Here is a 19228-nt window from a genome sequence, read left to right on the forward strand (position 1 = left end):
CCTGACTGTTTCTTTTGCAGTGCAGAAACTTCTCAATTTGATGCAATCCCAAATGTTAATTTTGTCTTTGACTGCCTGTGCCTCCAGAGTCTTTTCCAAGAATTCTTTGCCTGTGCCTGTATCTTGCAGGGTTTCTCCAATGTTCTCTAATAATTTGATGGTATTGGGTCATAGATTTAGATCTTTAATCCATGTTGAGTGGAGTTTTGTGTAAGGTATAAGGTAGGTGTCTTGCTTCATGATTCTGCATGTGGAAATCCAGTTTTCCTAGCACCATTTGTTGAATAGACTGTCCTTGCTCTAGGAATTGGTTTTAGATCCTTATTCGAATATAAATTGGCTGTAGATGTTTGAATTGATTTCTGGTGTTTCTATTCTGTTCCATTGGTCTATCCATCTGTTTCTGTACCAGTTCCATGCTATTTTGATTATAACTGCCTGTAGTATGTCCTGAAATCTGGTACTGTGATGCCTCCGGCTTTGTTTTTGTTGGACAAGATTGCTTTAGCTATTCAAGGTCTCCTGTGCCTCCATATGAATTTCAGCATCATTTTTTCCAGATCTGAGAAGAAGGTCTTTGGTGTTTTGATTGGTATTGCATTCTAGCTATAAATTGTTTTTGAGAGAATGGATATTTTGACGATATTGATTCTTCCAATCCATGAGCATGGAGATTTTTCCATTTTTTGGTATCTTCTTCTATTTCTTTCTTTAAGGTTTTGTAATTTTCATCGTAGAGATCTTTAACGTCCTTGGTTAAGTTTATTGCAAGGTATTTGATTGTTTTTGTGGCTATTGTGAATGGGATTGATCTTAGAAGTTCTTTCTCAGCCATGGTATTGCCTGTGTATACAAAGGCTGTTGATTTCTGTGCATTGATTTTATACCCTGCTACTTTACCAAACTCTTCTATGAGTTCCAATAGTCTCTTAGTAGACTTCTTTGGATCCCCTAAATAAAGAATCATATCGTCTGGGAAGTTTTCTGCTATTATCTCACTAAAAAGGCCTCCTAATCCTTTCTCTTTCTCCGTGCCTTCAGGAACTCCTAGAATCCCAATGTTGGATTTTTTAATAGTATCCTGTAGATTCTCAACAATATTTTTCAGATTTCTAATTTCCTCTTCTTGTCTTTGGTTTGACTGTATACTTTCCTGTGCTCTGTCTCCTAAGTCTGATATTCTCTCTTCTGCCTCACTGATTCTATTTTTAAGGCTTTCAACTGTGTTTTTTATTTGTTCTATTGAATTCTTCATTTCATTTTGATTTCTCTTCAATATCTCAATTTCACGTTCTATTAAATTCCTTATATAATTTTGATTCCTCCTTAAGAGTTCATTTTCATGACAGAGATTTTTTGTCATGTCCTGCATTGATTTCAGTAGTTTATCCATTTGTTTTTGGTTACTTCTGAACAATCTTACCATAAATTTTTTGAGTTCCATTTCTTCTATCTTGCCGTCTTCATAATCTTATATTGATGTGCCATGTTGTTTTGGGAGCATCATGTTGTCTTCCTTGTTCTTGTTTCTTTGGTTGTTGCATTTGTTGTTAGGCATTTGTAATTGGACTGTCTGCTTTCAGTGACTCTCTAGAGGCTTGTGGTGGGTGTAGCCAGAGAGCTCTGTTCAGTTCTTCAAGGTTAAGGGTGTGCCTAAGGTGACACACCCAGGTTTGGCATGGTAAATCTCTCTCTCTCTCTCTCTCTCTCTCTCTTAAATAAGAAGTGAAGTGATTCTGCTCAGCTGAGCTCTTTTCCTCAATGGTGATCAGTGCCTGAAGGCTAACCCCAGTGGGTATAATATTCATGTGCTCTGTCCCAAGGACCACACAAAGGATCTGTGCAGTCCTCAGTGTAAGCTGATTCCCCTGCTATGTCTCTCACCGGGTAGCCAGGGCTACCTGAGCTTATGGCGTCTCCCACCAAGACTACTCAAGTCTCACCCACACTGTGAGTTCTCCCACATACCCTCATTTTTTTTTTTTTTTTCACAGTCGTGGTTCAGAAACTCCACACATTCACCAGGTCTTAGTCTCCTGTTATTACTCCCCACCAGAGTCAGGTTTTTCTGTTTGGCTGGTTGCCAGGCTGGCACAGCTGTTACATATGTCCAAAATGGTGCCAACTCTATCAGCTCGTAAACTTTTTTAAGGTGATAGGAGAGAGAGAATTGTGTCCATACTGTCCTTTTTATTTTTTCTCTCCTCTAGTTAAGTGGCGCATTTTCCCACATGGAGCTTCAAGCCTTGTTCCCTCTAGGCTCTTCCTGCCACTTTTCCATCAGTGTCTTGGGCTACTGCGGTTTTGTCTCACCTCTTTTTCCAGCACTGGTGTGGAGACTCTTGGCAGCTGGGGTCCTGAGCCATGGACACCCATGCCCTCCACGTAGATCTACCGTGTCCCTCTAATTATGAAAGAGTTTCCTCTACCATTTTTTCCCTAATTCTTCCCCGAGATTACACTATCTTCACTTCTATTAATCTGTCTTCTCCTGGACTATCAGTAAGCTCCCTCCCTATTCTGCCATCTTGGCTCGGCTTTTATCTTTATAATATGTCTTTGTGGCTTAGTGAAGTGTCTGGTCTTTTAGTGAATACCCAGAAGCATGTGCTGAGTGTGGCAAGGGAGCTCTGTTCAGTGCTTGAGGGTGAAGTGAGTATCCAAGGTGATACCCACATACTACATTGTAAATCTATCATCATTTTTTTTACAGAGGGGAGGATTTGATCAGCTCTGTTGGCATAACTCACCCTCACCCCCTCTCCTCTAAGGTGACCAATGTCCAGGCTCTAATCCTAGGAGATGCAACATTCATCTATACTGCCACAAGGACAACACAAAGGATATATGCAGTCCTCAGTGTGAGCATGAATCCTGCAACTGTATACCCACCCCAGACAAGTAGGGAAGCCCCAAAAGTGTGGAGCTGCCCAGAGACCCAGCCACACCCTTCACCCTCCCACACAGCCACAGTGTTTATATAGTCCCAGTACAGAAGGCTCCCACAATCATGGGACACTGAGGATCCACTCTACTCTGCCAGTCCGTCCCATCCAGAGCCAGCCACCTGTGATGTGCTGGGAGGCTGGGGACACCTCACATTCCTATGTGGGAGCCCAGTTTCCTGTTAGTCCTTCTATCCAGACTCAGATGTCTCCTCTTGTCTGGGTACGTGGACACAAGCTGGTACAGCTGTTACATATGTCCAAAATATCATCTGCACTCTCTCAGCTAGCTGCAGGGTGCTGTTGTCAGTGGGTTGGGGAGAGAGAAACCTGCCCCTTTGTTCCTCTAGTTGGCAGTATACTGTCCCTCACAGGGCTCCAGGCTGGACTCATGCCAGGCTTTCCCTGCAGCTATACCATTAGGGGCTTGAAGTGCTGCAGTCTGGTCTCACATCACTCTCCAAAGCTGGTCTGAGGCTCTTGGCTGCTGGGGTCCTGTGTCATGTCTGTTTTCATGCTGCACATCCACACCCTCCATGTAGATCCACGGTGTCCCTGTAACTTCCCTGGAAGTTCCACTGCAGTTTTATTCCTATCTCTTCCCTGAGATTGCACTCTCTCCACATTTTTTTTAAAAACTATCTTCCCCTAGACTAGAGTAGTCAGCTCCCCCTCTATTCCACCATCTTGGAATTTCTCCCAATGGTTCATCCTTTAGCCATAACTCTGATGCTGTTTTATACTATTCCAAAGTTCATATCCATTTGGGTCATCTGTGACATATATCTTTTACACTTTGAGGTGTAGAAAAAATTAAGGATCCCTGAAGACCCCTTAGATTGTATGAGATGAATAAGTTCATGTCACATATTCATTTTAATAAGTGTTCAAAAGAAAGTCTCATGAAATGTGGAACACCCTAAGGCACACTGTTCTTAAATCCAACATTGAGTGGATGGTCTACATGCAGCAAAGAGAATGGAACATGACAATGTGTGGAAACTGGCCCTTCTTTCCTGAAATCCTCACTCTTTAAGGGACTATGAAGAAGATTGATTATTCCTTCTATGCTTTATGCACAGACAATATAATTGGTTATTTTTAGCCTTTCTAGTGCATAAACTTGATCACTGGGTTTTATCATTGACCATACTGCTGTGGTTTATAACAATTGTTAATTTTCTGGGTCATGACCAACTTTGCCATGTTGGGCGTACATATACAAAAAGAAATATAGTTTATGTTGTACATTTAGAGTTTGAGCTTAGTACATTAAATTTTTAAAGAATCTTCTTAATACAGGAAACCTAATACATGTACATGGCTGGATTTTCACTGGAAAACTGGAAACATTTGATTTTGATACCGAGTACATTGATAGGTAAGCATGTTTGTTTTTGTGTTTAACTAGTTATGCACTTGGGTATGGTGGTAGCTTCATGAAAACAGCTTTCCTGATAGCAATAAATCGCAAGCAGTTGACCCAGAATTGCTGTTTTCCTCATTGCAGTTCATGGTCTTTCATAAGCTGGACTTCAGCAAACTTTGGTAATATAATTGCAACTTGTTGATCAGGTTGGTTCATTCATTTACTGACAACTAGTCACTCTGAGCTCAGTGTGAATTGCACCTAATTGCATCTGAATTTTCTTCTTTGATTTTTTTATTCTTCCCCCGACCTTGTTTATCAGTCCAAAGTAAATTCTTATAAGTACCATATTGTACCAATTGTGCCCAAAGTAAATTCTTTAAAAATGATGTATAAACCTCAAAGCCCATTAGAATTTACTTGTTTGGTTGTTATTTTTGTACATTTGGAAATTCTGCTAGTGGGATCAGAGAAAAATGAGGACAGAGGTACCATAAGCTATTGGACTTCTAATGTTTTCTGGGAATAACTAGGAGGTCAACATGACTTTTACAAGAGACATCTTAAGAAGATGTCACTATTACCTCACCCATGCTAGGGAGAAGAAAACTAGATTGGGTACTGAAGTTGTGGATTTTGTGGGGGCATTTTAATATTTCATTTCAACAAATGAAATAATTGTAGTGGGGCTTTCTAAGGTAGAAGGAACATAATCTCACTAAGCACTCAGCTAGTGCTATACACTGTGTCTAATTTCATTCACCTCTGGACAGGTTGAAGGTATTCTCCTCTCTTTTGCCCTGACTCCCTGATTCTGCCATATTTAAAGAAAAATGCGATTTGACTCCTCTCTGGATCTAAATTCCTGGCATTAAGTAATTGTTAACTTGTCTTATAAGGAAATTACCCTTTCTGCTAGGGATAGAGACCCAAAGTAAAACCTTGACAATGTGCCATATCCACTACTTGGTTCCATCTCAATCTTGGTCTGAGATTCAGCCTTAGAAAGGGGCAATAAAGGTGTAAAATCCACAAAAGTGTCACAAAGAACCAATGTAATTAGCATGGATATGATGAAGATTTTCTTGAGAAAGGGGAAATGCTCCCTCTGCAGTGTGAAGTGTGGACCACGAGTTCACCTCTACCGTCTGGCTGAGAATTTGATGGACATAACCTTTGGGCATAATAGTCCTCATACGTCTACAACACTGCCTGGTAAATCCAGAGGTGGATGTTCCAACCACGTTTGTTCTAACTTTCGACAGGAATATTTACTAGAGAACTGCCCTATTGTTTCCTATCTTTTGTTTGCATTTTTCAATCCAGCCCACTGGTCTTGGAATCTCAAAGAGACAGATGGGTCACTCCTTGCTCTCTTGTAAACCGGCAGACAGGAAGCTGGTGAGTGTCTTCTTTTTCTTGCCAACATATGTACTATTCAGTGCTTCCTCATGAATAGAACACATACATATAAATCTGTTTTAAAATATGAATTACAACTGTTGATTGCCCTTATCTTTAGACCCCTGCAAAAGACACATGAATTGATTCAAAATGCAAATTGAAGTGGATTCTTAAAAATATCTGAGAAAAAAATCTAGTATTTATTAGGAGTTGCTCTAATGCCCTCCATTTAGGTCATCCAATAATCTTGAGTATATTTGGCTATTAGTCTTACTTTATAGATGAGGAAACTGAGGCACTGAGAGGTTAAGTGTCGCTCCCCCTCTTCATGGAGGAGCAACACAGGACCCTGCGCTGTTCTTTCATCTGCTCGGCCCTCCCCGGGTTTGCTGCTGGTTCTTCCCGGGTTGGCTACTATCCCTTCCACCTCCGTGGAAGGGCAGTTCCCCCTGGCCACATTCCCCACTTCCGCAGGGGAGCGGCACACCGCCGGCCGGCTCTCTCGGGGGCTGCACGGGTTCCCTTAGATGTTCCCCATAGATGTTCCCAGTGCATGCCGTCTCTCTCCTCCTTTATAGTCCTCCTCCGCCAATCCCAACTCGGCTGCCCACACGCCGAGTACGCTGCTCTCCTCCAATCAGGAGCAAGTCCTACAGTTTATTAGCTGAACTGGAGGCAGCTGTGCGGAAGCTGTTTACTTCTCTCCCAGCGCCATATTGTGGGAGAGCAGATGCATAGAATAAGTCTTAATTCCAGTAACTCAGTCTAGTCCGGTTGCTCCCCACAGTTAAGGAACTTCTTCAAGTTTCACAGAAAGTAAGTGGCAGACCTGGAATTTAAATTCTGTCTAATTAACAAACCTCTAGAATTCATGCTCTTAGCAACTCTACTATGTTCACTAGAATAACTACGATTATTTTTAAAATGAACGTCTACCCAGTTCAGACAACTGATGTGTTTTGTTTTACTTCAATCTGTATTAGGTGGATTAATTTTTGAGGTTATTATTGTAAGAATTATACTCTTTGACTTAGCTTTTGGTACTAGTATTTTTATAAAGATTTCATTTATTTATTGGAGAGGTAGATTTACAGACAGAAAAAGGGAGAGAAAGAGAGAAAGGTCTTTAATCTGCTAGTTCATTCCCCAAATGGCCATAATGTCCAGAGCTTGGCCCATCCAAAGCCAGGAGCTTCTTCTGGGTCTCCCACATGGGTGCAGGGGTCCAAGCACTTGGGCCATCTTCTACTGCTTTCCCAGGCCACAGCAGAGAGCTGGATCAGAAGAGGAACAATTGCGATACCAACTGCTGTCTGTATGGGATGCAGGTACTGTAGGCAGAGGCTTAGGCTACTATGCCACAGCACCAGCCCCAGTACTGGTATTTAGTAGAGTCAATTTCTATGAGACAGTTTCTTCATGATATCTTCAATTTATCGGGTCAATTTTGTCTTTTTTTTTTTTTTTTTTGGCTTTATACTTGATAGTAGATCTTTTTGGATAAAGGGTTTCCTGTAGTTGTCAAATAACAGATTTTGGAAAGACAGGATCAAATGGAGATTAGGAGTAAGCTAAATTTTATCTCTTACACTTGTGTATATCTGACAGATAGCTTATAAACTGATGATAACACTAATTCGTATTACACAAAGCATTTGCCCCAGTGAGTTCATTATATCTCAGTACCTATCAATATTTTTCCCACTAATTTTCCTCTTGTGTTGTGTTTTACATTTCTGGTTAAAGAAGTCACAACTTCTATAATGAGTTGTCTGGTGATTGTAACTTTTGTTTGCTTTTCCATAGCTATCCTATTCAGGAAGACCATGGTCTTGGGACTCTACAGTGTCGTGTAGAAGGGGACTACATTGGTTAGAGAAGTAACATACTTTTATAGTCTTATCCATTTCTCTGTATTCCCCCCCCCCCAAAAAAAAATCAGAAACTGATTCTCATGAGGATAATAATAATAACTATCGCTTGAGAACTTCCTGCAAAACACTGTACAAGGCAGGCTATATAAAAACTAATTTAATCTTCAACAGTAAATGAATTATTTTTACTTTATAGGTGAGAAAACTGAAACTAATAACTAGAGTATTAGGATTTAAATTATGCTTGGTCTAACTCCAAGCGTGGCTCTTACTTGTTATGCAACAGTACATTTATCCTTGTGATTAAGTCTTTATTGCTGATGGCACTAAGGCTGTCAGGTGTTTATTTTGGGCAATCTTAAAGAAATTATAGGTTTGGATAGTAACTTGATGACATTAGTGTCTTTGGGTTTATGGTAGCACTAGCCCGACCTAGGGATTCAGGAAGATTTCTGTATTAATGTCTGTTTCTTTGTGTTGCAGGTTCCCAAAATGTTAGTTTCTCAGTATTTAACAAAGGAAAGTAAGTATCTGAGAGTAGGGAAATCTGTCATCATCTTATACTATCCACCCTTCTCATTTTGCTTACTTTCTTCAACCTTTTATCCTGGGAAATTTCAAGCATATACAAATAATGAAACTGCATGTGCCTTCTTGATTTCTTTTACTGGGTGAATATAATGGTGTCCCATGCAGTCATCTGTAGGCAAGGTAAGTGTTTCAGAGTGGTGACGATACAGAATTTTTGGAATTACTTCTTTAGCAACTGGAAAGTACTGAGCTTAAACTGTCGTAAGTCTCATGTGGCATATAGTTTGATAAAATGCCTTGTCCTCATTCTAGGAAATGCCTTCTTCAAGATGGAATGGGTCCACATCTTGTCAACCCTTGGAGAGATCATCTATAATTCAAAATTCCTCTGTGTCTCACCTCATGTGTTCTACTGTATAATTTGCCTGGCATTTTCCTTGCAAGTTCATTGCCTCTCTGATACTAATTTTATTGTGATGATACTAACACATTAACTATAGCTACATAACTCAGAATATAGAGATCATCTCACCCCTCTAAAAGAAAATATCTTGAGAATCTGTCATAGGCCAGCTCCATATCAGGCCATTTTAAGTTCATCATTCCATTTAATGCTTGTTATGTGGGTATTATTCTTATACAATAATTTTATAGATAAGAAAATAAACTTGAACCCATTTGTGTTGTTCCTCTAGTCATCAAAAGGATCAAACTATTCTAAAGATCACTAACACTATTAGAAACTATAGTCTATAACTGTAAAATCTATTTATAAGCTGTGTCAAACTACTCTAAATGATGCTAGCAGTTAGTTCACTATTAGTTCACTATCTTCCTTTCAGGAGACCAATTTAAAAAATGCTATTTCAGATATGTTTTCATTCAAAACACAACTTTTTATTTTTTGAAGGTCAATGGTACACAAGAATGCATGGCTGATCAGTGCTAAGCAGGACCTCTTCCTGTATCAGACACACTCAGGTACTATTTTCCTTTATTCTGTACTCCCCCATCATGCCTCACCCCTTGCTTTCCTTCTGCTATTTCTGTTTGACCATTAACACCTGAAACTGTTTCTATAGTCATGGATGGTCTTTTGGCTTTTGTTGAGAGTAAGTTGCCTGTTTCATTGTCAGCTTTAGTCACCGTATTAAAAGAGGTTTGATCATAGATATCTATAGAAAGTAAGCAGATAAAGATAATGAAAGAAATGGGAATTATGCCTTCTCATGTGTTCTGAAAAATAACAGAAAAGTGGTGACACTTAAAAATCTGAAAGCAAATCTTTCCAGTTGTTCAAACACCCCATATCTGAGCATTTTTTCAATCATTTATGACTTACTTATATGGATGCTAAGTTATTACATTGCCATATGATGATGAGTAAACCGTCATACTAAAAAGTAAATGCTGGGGCTGGGGCTGTGGTGGAGTAAGCTAAACCCTCTGCCTGTGGCACCAACATCCCATATGGGTGCTTGTTCATGTCCTGGCTGCTCCTCTTTTGATCCAGCTCTCTGCTTATGGCCTGGGAGTGCAGTGGAAGATGGCTCAAGTGCTTGGACCCCTGCACCCATGTGGGAGACCCAGAAGAGGCTCCTGGCTCCTGGCTTTGGATCAGCCCAGCTCCGGCCATTGTGGCCAATTGGGGAGTGAACCAGTGGATGGAAGACCTCTCTCTCTCTCTCCCTCTCCCTCTCCCTCTCCCTCTCCTTCTCTCTCTGTTTAACTCTGACTTTCAAATAAAACAAATAAATCTTTTTAAAAAAGTTCATAGAAATAGAAGTAATTGATAAGTCTGGATGTATTTTTTTTTAATCTATACCTACTTTATTTCTTTAAAGATTTATTTTTATTTATTTAAAAGACAGAGTTACAGAGAGAGAGGGAGAGAGAGAGAAAGAGAGATAGAGAGAGAGAGAGGTCTTCCATGTGCTGGTTCACTCCCTAGTTGGCTGCAATGGCCAGAGCTGTGCCCATCTGAAGCCAGGAGCCAGAAGCTTCTTCTGGGTCTCCCACGCGGGTGCAGGGGCCCAAGGACTTGGGCCATCCTCCACTGCCCTCCCAGGACATAGCAGAGAGTTGGATCAGAAGTGGAGCAGCTGGGACTCGAATCTGCGCCCATATGGGATGCTGGCACTGCAGGTGGCAGCTTTACCCACTACACCAAAATGCCGGCCCCTGCATGAACTTTTTGAAAGACCCTCATATTTTATATTTTCAGGGCCAATGTCATCTTGAGAAGAGGATTCCCAGGTCAGAGATTTTACATAGCAGAGGAGGCTGTGGGAAAAGGAGAGGTGGCTAATCAAAAGGACCCTGAACTGAATTCAGGGTTTGGCATTCAATCACTAGCTGTGCTTGGTTAAGCCATTTAGCCTTTCTGAGCATCAATTAAATATCTATAAAATGGACAAAGTTATGTTTGCCCTTCTAACCTGAAAAGTTGTCTAAAGAAGCACAAGAACAAGAATGTTGGGGTTCATTCAATATTTTCCCTCCTGCTCATTTATACATTTATTTATTACCAGTTTCTGCCAGTTTTACCTCTTATATATTTCTGATACAATGTATTCACTTTATATGTCCCACCACTACCTAATTCTGCAGCCCTTCATCTCTTGCATATTACATGGTTTCTACAAGGCTCCCCACCTGTTATTTGTTCCCTGCTGGTACAGGTTCTGTGCACCTGCCACCATTTTCCGCATCAAGCACAAACCTGCATTGCAGCATTGCAGCCTCCAGTGGCTTCCCATCCCTTGCAAAGAGGCCTAAGCTTCTGATCTCTTCTTTTCCTCTCTAGCTGCATCTCTCTCTCTCTCTTGCATATTCCAGCAACTGTCATATGCACATGCAATTCCCCACACTCAGGATATATAGTTTGTTTATTTACTTATTTACTTTAAAGCAAGATTTATTGAAGTCAGAAACCTCCTGCCACAGCAGTCAGGAGGGGGTTCCAAGAGAGGAAGGTTTATTTTATTTATTTGAAAGAGTTATAGACAGAGGTAGAGCCAGAGAGAGAGAAGTCTTCCATCAGTTGGTTCACTCCCCAAATGACTGCAACAGCTAGAGATGAGCTGATCCAAAACCAGGAGCCAGGAGCTTCTTCCAGGTCTCCCATGCAGGTGCAGGGGCCCAAGTACATGGGCCATCCTCCACTGCTTTCCCAGGCTTCAATAGAGAGCTGGATTGAAAGAGGAGAAGCCAGGACTTGAACTGGGGCCTTAACCTGCTGCACCACAGCACCGGCCCCATCACTTGCTTTAAATTTCCCCACTTCCCCTCACTTGGCCAGTTCTAATTCATCCTTTAAGAGGAAGCACAGATGCTGTCTCCAGAAATTTCCTTCTACTTCTCTATTCCCCCCAACCCTATTACTAAACTTTTTCATTCTTCTTCCTTTTTTTAAAGATTATTTATTTGAGAGGAAGAGTGGTAGACAGAGACATGGAGAGACAGAGTGGTCTTCCATCTGCTGTTTCACTCCTCAAATGGCTGTAACAGCCAGAGCTGAGCCAATCCAAAGCCAGGAGCCAGGAACTTCTTCTAGGTCTCCCATATGGGTGCAAGGGCCCAAGCACTTGGGCCAAATTCTATTGCTTTCCCAGGCCATAGCGGAGAGTTGGATTGGAAGTGGAGCAGCCAGGACTCAAACCAGTGCCCATATGGGATGCCAGCACTTCAGGAGATGGCTTTGCCTGCTACGCCACAGTGCCAGCCCCAACTTCTCTGTTCTTTCTTATACCCTAACTTCACCAACACAAGTTTTATAATTAGTGTTCCTACCTTTTGCCATACTGATCTCCTTGAGGACAGGAACTACTTTGTATGCATCTTTATATCCCTGCTGCCATATACTAGGTGCTCTGTGAAAGTCAAAAAGAATTATAAAATATCCATAACTATGTTGAAAGCTTAAGAACTTTATAAATCATTTTGTCTGTGGTCTGTGAAGTTTTGAATGCATAACAGAAGATTGTATTAATCTCTACATGATGCCTATACAAAATTTCAATGTCAATGTGAAAAAAAAAACAATGAAGAATTATAAAGGAGTGGGTTAAAAGAAGGTGGTTATTATCAGTGTTGAATTTTGATATTGAGTGTGGAGGATCAATCTTTGCCCCTGCGTTGCCTCTGCTTTGTCTCATGGGCAAAAGCATTAGGAAACATCTTTATAGAATGCACAGTTTGAAGTAGCAACCATTCATGATGCATACCTTCAGTTTATCAGGGAGCACAAGTTTTCTTCCCCTTGGAGGGAATAAAACACAGAACTGTCAATGTTTGATCATAGGACAGGAAAGGACGAGACAGAATTAAATTCTTGGGGATCTGTCGTATATTATGTTGGGGGGTTTCAAATCATTAGAAGCAACATGAAAGGTGACAAGTGCATGTATGTAAAAACAGATATAGCAGGGTAAGCGTGGAAGGGCATTTATCACACTGTGGGGGCCCGAGGACCAAGAGGGCTCACAAGAGTGCCTATTCCAAAGAAAACATTTGGAAGCCCAATTGGAAGAGACATGGAAGAGTCACTTATAGAAGTGACTGATGGCAATCAGTCAGTAATCTGCACCACCTTGTCAGAGTGCACAGCATTAAATAGCAAACAATAAAAGCAAGCGTCATTGGTAGTCGCGGTCAAAGCAGCTGAGCGCCAGTGCTCTACAATAACAAGGCGATTGACTCAAGGACTCGAGTCACAGCTGCAGTCAGCTTACATTTGCCTTTCCCACCAGATTCTACTCAAGATGTTTACCCTGTGTAAGGTGTTTACCCTGTAGGGGCGTCTATCCCGGCAGCCACCATCTCTGTCTCCCCTGGGCACACAATGCTCTTTCTCATGGGGCAGGGCTGCCTCATGAGCCTTCCTGTGGGCTTCCTGCTTAGAGCAAACTGCAGATTCAAAAAGGTAACTTGAGGCATTCCCAATCCAAAGTTGATGTATCCATATGTAACCACTGTTCCCTAAGCTATAAATAGAGTCTCTGAGGTCAAGGGTTAAATTTTCCAAGAGGCACCACAGTGTGTAGAGGCTTTTGTTGATACTACTAGTGACTGCATTTCCCCTTCCTTTCAATTGATATATAATTATATATATATATATCATATAGTATAAAGTGGCTATTTCTGGGAAAAAAAATCCAACTGTTGCTGGACTTAGAAACTTAAGGTAAGAAATGAATTACAATTGCTTCTATTATTATCTGGGTCATATTCTGGTCTTTATATGGGAGCTTATTTTGTTTTGAACTCTTGCAGAAATACTCTCGGTGTTTCCAGAAACTGGGAGCATTGGGGGAAGAACAGATGTCACAATTACGGGTGACTTCTTTGACAATTCTGCTCAGGTTACTATTGCAGGTAACTGTTGAAATGGCTAATAGTTCAGTTTGAAAAGCTGTAGGAGATTGTATGTATGTATTTCTTCTGGCCTGGGGAATGTGGAAGGAGGCAGGACTCATCTCTTCTGACTAATTATGCCACCCTGCTCTGAGGTGTTTCACCTGTGTTCAGTTGCGATCAGACGGGATTTCATTCCTGCTGCTCTACAAATGTAGAACAGCAACAGAATGTCCTGTGGCCATGCTCACTGTACATGGGGAATTCTCTCTGCTATTTCCATTAAGGGAGTGAAGAAAAGGCAGAAGTACAACTGCCTTCATGAAAGTCCACTCTCTCAACCCTTCCCCCCCTTAGAAGAAGTGGGTGGGCATTTGCTGTGCAGTTTCTTCTGGAATGTCCCTCCCACCTTGGCAAACCCTTTTGTGGTACCTGTCTAGAACCTTCTGTTCTGCCAGGTGGGATGCTCCTGTAGTTGGTGTAAGACAGTGGGCTCACACTGCCCTGTCACACTTTCCTTCCCAGCCGAGCCCAGTGGGTTAGCGCACCCCAGCGGATGCCACTGCACTGCTTGGTTTCTTTCTGATTTCTGTAACCTGACCTCTGCTCCACTACCTGCACTCTTCCTTTCTTAGTCTCCTTCAGTTGGGATAACAGCTTTTGATATTCTACGCACATCCAGCTCTTTGCCTTAGAACACAGGCCTGTCTACCTTAGTCTGGCCCTGCTATGACATCTACATGTCTCTCTCTATTTGTATCTGTGAAACTTTTGAATTCTCCTTAGGCATTCCATGTGATGTTCGACACGTGTCTTCCAGGAAGATTGAGTGTACCACCAGGCCTCCAGGAAAAGGTGCAAGACTCACTCCTCCTCAGGCAGGTAAGGAGGCCATCAGAACTGTTTAGTGAAACTCCAGTTAGACTTTTAACCATGAGTGTTTGGGGAGTAGAAATAAAAGCATTTGAGGTTTGTCACCTCTGTGTGTCTGGTTAGTTCAGTGAGCCCTGTCCATAACACCATTGTCAAGGTTTTCATAACAGGGAGGCACTTGCTTTGCTCTGATGCCTTCCAGTACCATACCTTTATCTCTGGTCAGACGTATGGCCAGGGATTCGGGGGAGACCATGATCCTGAAAGCCTAACTGCCATCAAGACACTGTTAAAGTTGCTGGTGGACACACACAAACTGCTCCCTGCTTACCACGGGTCAGTTGCATGCCCATTATCCACTAAGAAAGAATCAGTAGTGTGTTCTTCCATGCTGATCACAATGCCATGAGATTATGCTGCAGTGTGAAGCACATTGGTATGCCTTTAAATGTTTTTACTTGCCAGTGGGCATATGTCTGCTGCTTAGAAAAGTAGTGGTGGATTGTGACGTTACCACCAGTTTATGCCTAAAGTAGGCAGAAGGGAGGAGACCAGGTGGCAGTTTCCACAGATGCAAGTGGAATGCACAACATTTTCCTGGTAAGTATGAGAATGGGAGGTATACGTGCAGTTAGGGATGAAGGGTGGTTGGCATGTTATCCTGCCTGGAACTACAGGTTACCCCCCTGCACACAGGGGCTGATTTAATGGTTAAACTACAGGCAGTGAGCAGAACTCCAGGGGCTCAGTACCTATACATAAAGTTGCCCAGTAGGGGACAAAATCATTCTAAAGAAAGGCCAGTCAGGTGTGAAAATGCATGCAAAGCTGTGGTTTGAGAATTCTCAGGCTCCCCATCTGCAGTTTTGAAAGCTCCCACCCAAGGAAGCAAAACTATGAAAACAAGTAATTGGGAGAATGTGTATTTCACATATCAGGAAACAGTCTGCTCTCTCTGAGCAATTCCTACTCTAGCTATTTGGGTAGTGGTAGGATAATTTCCTTAATGTAGCTGTTTGGGAATTATTTAGAAATTTCCTTTAAGTGGAGTTTTTTGACATTTCTTCCGTGGAAATCTGGGCACATTACTATGTAAAGTAGTGGTTCTCCACTGGGTGATTTTGCCTCCTGGAGCTCTTGACAATGTCTGGAAATATTTTTGGCTGTTATGCCTGGGGTGGTATTAACAGTAGCTTCCAGGGTAAAGGCCAAGGGGACTGTTAAATATACTGCGATGTAATACAAAGGATGGAGTTATTCAGCTTAAAATGTCAGAAGTGCTGAGATTGATAAACCCTGATTTAAGATAATATTCTTAACATATGCTCTCAATTTTCTGCTTGTGTGTTATCTTTCTCCATTATAGGAGTTAACAGTGATAGTTTAAAAGAACCATACTTATAACTAGCCTTTATTGAGTGTTTACTATATTTCAGTCTTTTGTATATATCCTGTTTCCATTTGTCGCAGTTTCTATTCTTAGCCCCATTTGATGTATGAGAAATTGAAGACACAGGTGCATTAAGTAACTTCCCCAGAGCTACACATTTCCTTGTAGCAAGTGGCAGAGCTGGAATCAGAACCCATAGCTATGAGTCTGGAGTTTTTAACCCTCAACCTAAGTCAGTATCCAATATTGACTGCACCTGTGCCTTTGGCCACAGAGTTTGCTTAATATAAAACACAAATTTTAAAGTACAGCATCATTTAAAATGCCACTTAATAGCAGCATGCCGCATACTTGGCTCTGTGTGCAAGTCCACAAATTAAGACCGTAACTCTTAAAAAATTTAAAGATGGCCAATTTTCTGGGAAAAAGGGTTTTGGGGAATAGAATTTCCAGGCTGAACTGGACCTTCAATGGTACTGAAGTGCACTTATGGCTTTCAGAAACACAAAGACAAGTTGTGTCACAAGCACACAATCACATTGTTCTTCTTGTATTCAACCACAGCATTTGTTTGCTCTTCCACATTTTCTCTAAGACCTGGTCCTCTGCTGTAGGTGCTTAAATTAAAAAGGGATTCCCACTCTCTCTGGTCCTCTGAGAATATCTGCCCTTACTGTTCCTTAACAAGTCTCTTCTGTTTTCCAGTGTATTTTTACTATCTTCAAAGCTTCTCACGTGACTATCTGGGTTTTGGTCTATTTTCCTTTACAAACAGTACCTGGATTATCTTTCTTGCTGTAATTTGAAATAAAATAATGCTTGAGTCTGGGGAGTACTGCCTCTAGTATTCACAAGCCGTGGATCTCTTCCAGGAAATCGAGGACTTCTTTTTGAAGTTGCAGATGCTGCTGAAGGCTTGGAATTGACTGAAACCACACCTGGGTATAGGTGGCAGATTGTCCCTAATGCCAGTTCTCCAATTAGATTTTGGTCAAAGGAAGGACAGCCTTTCAGGTATGTTGTAGGAAAATTGGAAGTTTGTATAAAAAGCATCTTTATTAGCCTTGGTGAGGCTAGAATAGAGATGAGTAAGACAGTAATATTGGGGCGCCGGATTCTTTCCCGGTTGCCCCTCTTCCAGGCCAGCTCTCTGCTGTGGCCCGGGAAGGCAGTGGAGGATGGCCCAAGTGCTTGGGCCCTGCACCCCATGGGAGACCAGGAAAAGCACCTGGCTCCTGGCTTCGGATCAGCGCGGTGTGCCGGCTGCAGTGCGCCAGCCGTGGCGGCCATTGGAGGGTGAACCAACGGCAAAGGAAGACCTTTCTCTCTGTCTCTCTCACTATCCACTCTGCCTGTCAAAAAAAAAAAAAAAAAAAAAAGACAGTAATATTGTAATATTGTCAGGAGAGAATTTACAATACCAGCCAATTCAATAACCACAGAACTTGACGGTTCTCAAGGGTTGCCCATGTTAGTGACCAATAGACCCTTTGTAGGTATATGGTTAAATTTTAATTTAGAATTTATATTTCTTACAGCTCAGTTTGTAATCTACTGGTGGGGGTGGGGAGGATTATCACTTGGAACAATGAACTCCGTAGACCAGGAGACTTGATTGATGGCAGGATAAAACTGACTGCAAGTGTGTAGTTGAGAGATCAAACTAACACCTGCCTCATGCCAAGAAAATGCAAGAATTTGCTTTTTGGGAAATGCCCTTTGGGCATATTAGGGAGCAAAGGCGTGGCAGCAATAATCCTATTGGAGCAACCACTCAGTGCTGAGGATCAATCCAATGGCCAGTGTATCCCAAGGGAGGCCCTTACGAGCTCTGTAAGACATTGCTTTCTATAGGAGTGATTACATTAGGATTATGACCTTCATGTTTATCACTTTCCTGTTTATTATCCCTTCAAAGATGTAGCTAGCATTTCCAATATTCTAAAGTGATAAAATGCTCAAAAATTGCTTAGATGAAGTTTCCTTCATGAGTTCTCAGTGTCTATTTAGAGGGATCAATCATTGACCCTGTGACCCATCCTTTCTCCCTGAGAAATCCTTCTGAGTGCTGATTCTTAAATGTGAATTTCAGCCAGGCTATGACTTTTGCCAGGGATTTTAACATTCTTGATCTTGACTCCATTATGGAATGAAAGCCTCTCTTGTTTAGGGAATGTCAAGCCTTGAAGAAATCAATTAGGAAGATAATCTGTGAATAAAGAGCATTTTCTGAAGCCATTCTAACTAGATATTTAATGGGCAATCTATGGTTTTAAAGTGGTGATAATTTGTGATCCATTGTAGCACCTAATAATATACCTATAAGTATATCACAGCTTTTGAGGATCATTCACAACATCCAAAGAAATGCGGTATTCATTGTGCTTGCCTCAAAAGGCAAAGAACATTTTGACTAGTATGGTGGGACTTGAAGAGATGCCCCTTTCAACTGACATTTGAGGAGCAACCAACCTCAATTTCCATTTCTTCTAATTTATTTCTTTCAAATCTAAAGCTTTTATATAAAATATGGCATGTTATTTGGTAAATTTAATATTATTTGATAGGTCTTTAAACTACGAAATGATTCAAGTTTGTAGAAAATGGAATGAAGACTGCTTTGGTGCAACAATTTTTGAAATCCATGCAAATTTTGAAGACCCCCTTACAGTTGTTTTTGAAATTATTTTCAAATTTAAATTTCTAAACAGAATTTATATTAGTGATCTGTAGGTTTTTTTTTTAAAAAAGTAGAGAATATATTTGTTTATATAGTTTAATCAGTTTTTAACTACATCTCTACATTAATCCACTAGAGTTTAAACATTTAAAAATGGTCTTATTTTCCCCCACTGGGCTAATCCTCCTCCTTGCGGCGCTGGCACACCGGGTTCTAGTCCTGGTCGGGGTGCCGGATTCTGTCCCGGTTGCCCCTCTTCCAGGCCAGCTCTCTGCTGTGGCCAGGGAGTGCAGTGGAGGATGGCCCAGGTGCCTGGGCCCTGCACCCCATGGGAGACCAGGATAAGTACCTGGCTCCTGCCATCGGATCAGCGTGATGCACCGGCCGCTGCGCGCCGGCCGCGGCGGCCATTGGAGGGTGAACCAACGGCAAAAAGGAAGTCCTTTCTCTCTGTCTCTCTCTCTCTCTCACTGTCCACTCTGCCTGTCAAAAAATTAAACAAAAAGAAAAAAAAATGGTCTTATTTTCAAAATATTTTATAAAACTGCCTGCAGTCTTCTTAAGTGTTTCATTTTATGGCTTTCAATTTAAAATGGTTTATACCCTGAGTTGACTCCTCTCTACTTTTTTTTTTTCTTTCAATTGGAGAAATGCTGTGCATGTGTTGAGGTCCCTGGTAAGTTCAGAGCAAATTCTAATTGGTGACCTCTTTTTATTTCTAATAATACAAATATTTGCTGTAGATTGAGTTCCTACTGTGATCCTAGACCTGTGCTGGCTGGGATAGGTGTTTTCTCAGCTGAGCCT

General features: G+C 41.4%; 1 protein-coding gene across 6 annotated transcripts in view; it reads left to right on the forward strand.

Annotated features, from left to right (window-relative positions):
• PKHD1 (PKHD1 ciliary IPT domain containing fibrocystin/polyductin) overlaps positions 1 to 19228 on the forward strand; it is a 579994-nt gene that overhangs the window by 73208 nt on the left and 487558 nt on the right. For all 6 annotated transcript variants that reach the window (XM_070074011.1, XM_051855614.2, XM_051855618.2 and 3 more), the window contains 8 exons: positions 4248 to 4326; positions 5641 to 5715; positions 7525 to 7589; positions 8076 to 8115; positions 9034 to 9104; positions 13398 to 13499; positions 14265 to 14360; positions 16614 to 16755. In XM_070074011.1, coding sequence (XP_069930112.1) covers positions 4248 to 4326; positions 5641 to 5715; positions 7525 to 7589; positions 8076 to 8115; positions 9034 to 9104; positions 13398 to 13499; positions 14265 to 14360; positions 16614 to 16755 — 670 coding nt within the window. The remainder of the gene's footprint in view (positions 1 to 4247; positions 4327 to 5640; positions 5716 to 7524; positions 7590 to 8075; positions 8116 to 9033; positions 9105 to 13397; positions 13500 to 14264; positions 14361 to 16613; positions 16756 to 19228) is intronic.

This window comes from Oryctolagus cuniculus, chromosome 5, assembly GCF_964237555.1.
Source record: "Oryctolagus cuniculus chromosome 5, mOryCun1.1, whole genome shotgun sequence".
Classification (NCBI taxonomy): domain Eukaryota; kingdom Metazoa; phylum Chordata; class Mammalia; order Lagomorpha; family Leporidae; genus Oryctolagus; species Oryctolagus cuniculus.